Source organism: Lucilia cuprina, chromosome 5 (genome assembly GCF_022045245.1).
Source record: "Lucilia cuprina isolate Lc7/37 chromosome 5, ASM2204524v1, whole genome shotgun sequence".
Classification (NCBI taxonomy): domain Eukaryota; kingdom Metazoa; phylum Arthropoda; class Insecta; order Diptera; family Calliphoridae; genus Lucilia; species Lucilia cuprina.
The window spans coordinates 47,460,714-47,463,213 of NC_060953.1; the positions used below are offsets into that span (position 1 = coordinate 47,460,714).

Sequence of the window (2,500 nt, forward strand, 5' to 3'; positions counted from 1 at the left end):
TAGATAGATAGATAGATAGATAGATAGATAGATAGATAGATAGATAGATAGATAGATAGATAGATAGATAGATAGATAGATAGATAGATAGATAGATAGATAGAGTAATCCACATTTATGCTATAATCTACTCTACAGTATAGTCTATAATCTAAACAATATTCTGGTCTAAAGTCCAGCCTATAGTCTAGTCTATAGTGTAGTATATATTCTAGTATATAGTCTAGTCTATAGTGTAGTATATATTCTAGTATATAGTCTAGTCTATAAACTAATCTATAGTAGAGTCTATAGTCTATTCTACAGTTTAGTCTATAATCTTGTCTATAGTCTATTCTAGTCTTTTGTCTCATCTGTAGTCTATTCTACAGTCTCGTCTATAGTCTAGTCTATGCTGTAGTCTTTAGTCTAGTCTATAGTCAAGTATATGGTGTAGTTTTTAGTCGCGTCTGGAGTATAATATAATATAGTCTGTATGCTGAACTACAGTTTGAACTATAACCTAAGCTGGACTATAGTATGTACTGCAATCTAATATATAGTTTTTTCTTAAGTTTAATGTTGGTTTATTCTATTGTGTCATATAGTCTAGTGAAGGTTGATCTACAGTCTGAACAATAGCCTGAACAATAGTTTAGTTTATATTCTGAAATATGGTCCAGTGAATTTACTGTGTCTAGTCTCTCCTCTGGTTTCATAGTTTAGTCTATAGTATATTCTATTATCAAGTTTGTAGGCTAGTCTATGGTCTAGTTTTTAGTATAACCTAGTTTTGTGGACTCTACATATTTATTACAAAATAAATTGCTGAAAATGTCTGCTAATTTATTTAAATTCTTATCATTTGTTTTTATTTCAAATCAAAACTTTAAATTACAACAACTATAACATAAGTAATTTTTACACTTACATTCATTTAATCATTTTTTTATTAGAAAACTTTATTTAAACATTTATTTCACGCAAAAACTTTTGCATTCGTTTGTCTTTACAATTCTATTCCATTATAATTTTGTTTGAAAATAATTTTTTTTTTTTTATGAACCAACAATTACGGTGTTAACTTTAAATGTACGTGCGTGTGCCGCCGGCATTCATTTAAAACTTAAAGTCACTGGGTGGTGATTGTGAACGTGCCGTGGGCGATGCCATTGATGCTGGATATCGTCACATAGATACCGCATACTTCTATGAAAATGAGCATGAAGTGGGTAAAGCTGTGCGTGATAAAATAGCTGAGGGTGTTATAAAACGCGAGGATGTTTTCATCGTTTCTAAGGTAATAAACATTGAAAATGGGAAACTTTACTAAAATAGTTAGTAGCAGGAAAAGAAAAATTAAAAAGAAATAAATAAAATTTAAAAAAACGATTTTTTTATAATTAATTTTTCGTAGTTGTGGTGTCACTTTCATGAGCCCGAACGTGTTGAATACGCCTGCCGTAAAACTTTAGCCAACTTTGGCCTCGACTACATTGACTGCTATTTAATGCACTGGCCATACTCTTACATCCATCGAGGCGATGATGTTATGATGCCCACCAATGCCAAAGGAGAAGTGGAATTAAGGTAAAAATAACATTTTTTTGTATTAAACAATTTATTAAAGTTTATTTTGCTCTTTAAAAGTGATGTTGATTATTTGGACACCTGGAAGGCCATGGAAGCTTTAGTGGAAAAGGGTTTAGTTAAAAGTATTGGTGTTTCCAATTTTAATTCCGAACAATTGGCTCGTCTTTTGGCCAATTGCAAAATTAAACCCATACACAATCAAATTGAATGTCATCCGGCTTTGAATCAGAAGCCAATGATTGCTTTGTGCAAAAAACATGATATTGTAGTGACCGCCTATTGTCCCTTGGGCAGACCAGAACCGGCCAAGAAAACTCCCGTCTATTTGTTTGATGATAAAGTAAAGGCCATTGGTGCTAAATATAAGAAATCTGCTGCCCAAGTGGTTTTGAGATATTTGGTAAGTTTTTTGTTTTTGAATTTACTAAAATTGTTGTTGATTTTTATTAATTTTTCATTTTAGATTGAACTCGGTGCTGTTCCCATTCCTAAATCTGTTAATAAGAATCGTTTAATTGAAAATTTCAATGTTTTCGATTTCAAATTGTCTCCTGAAGATCACAAAATCATGGATTCTTACAATACTGGCGAACGTTTGATACCTATGGATCATGCCAAGAAAAGCATTCATTATCCATTTAATATTGAATATTAAGTGGCGAAGTTATGGAATTAACCTTGTTATAACCTTGTTATTTGTATAATCAGATATTTTATATTAGAAATTGTTTATCAATTGCATATAACTTTCTATGCAGCTTTAAATGTGCTTTAAAATATAATATTAAAAGACGTTATTTTAATAATAGAGCAACGAATCAATTGCGAAATACCAATATTGCCAAAAGTTCGATACGAATTCAAATGTCTATTGTACATTTGAATTCGTCGATTAAATTGTTTGTAGAGTATGTTTTCTTAATAGAAA

The 2,500-nt window shown here is 30.8% G+C and overlaps 1 protein-coding gene across 1 annotated transcript; it reads left to right on the forward strand.

Moving 5' to 3' along the window:
• Positions 1-1,105: 1,105 nt before the first annotated feature.
• LOC111685343 (aldo-keto reductase family 1 member B1-like) lies at positions 1,106-2,390 on the forward strand (the record flags this gene model as incomplete). Its single annotated transcript, XM_046952517.1, has 4 exons — positions 1,106-1,279; positions 1,397-1,569; positions 1,630-1,972; positions 2,036-2,390. Coding segments are annotated over 4 exons (882 nt in total), but the record flags the coding sequence as incomplete, so codon positions are not given.
• Positions 2,391-2,500: the final 110 nt, after the last annotated feature.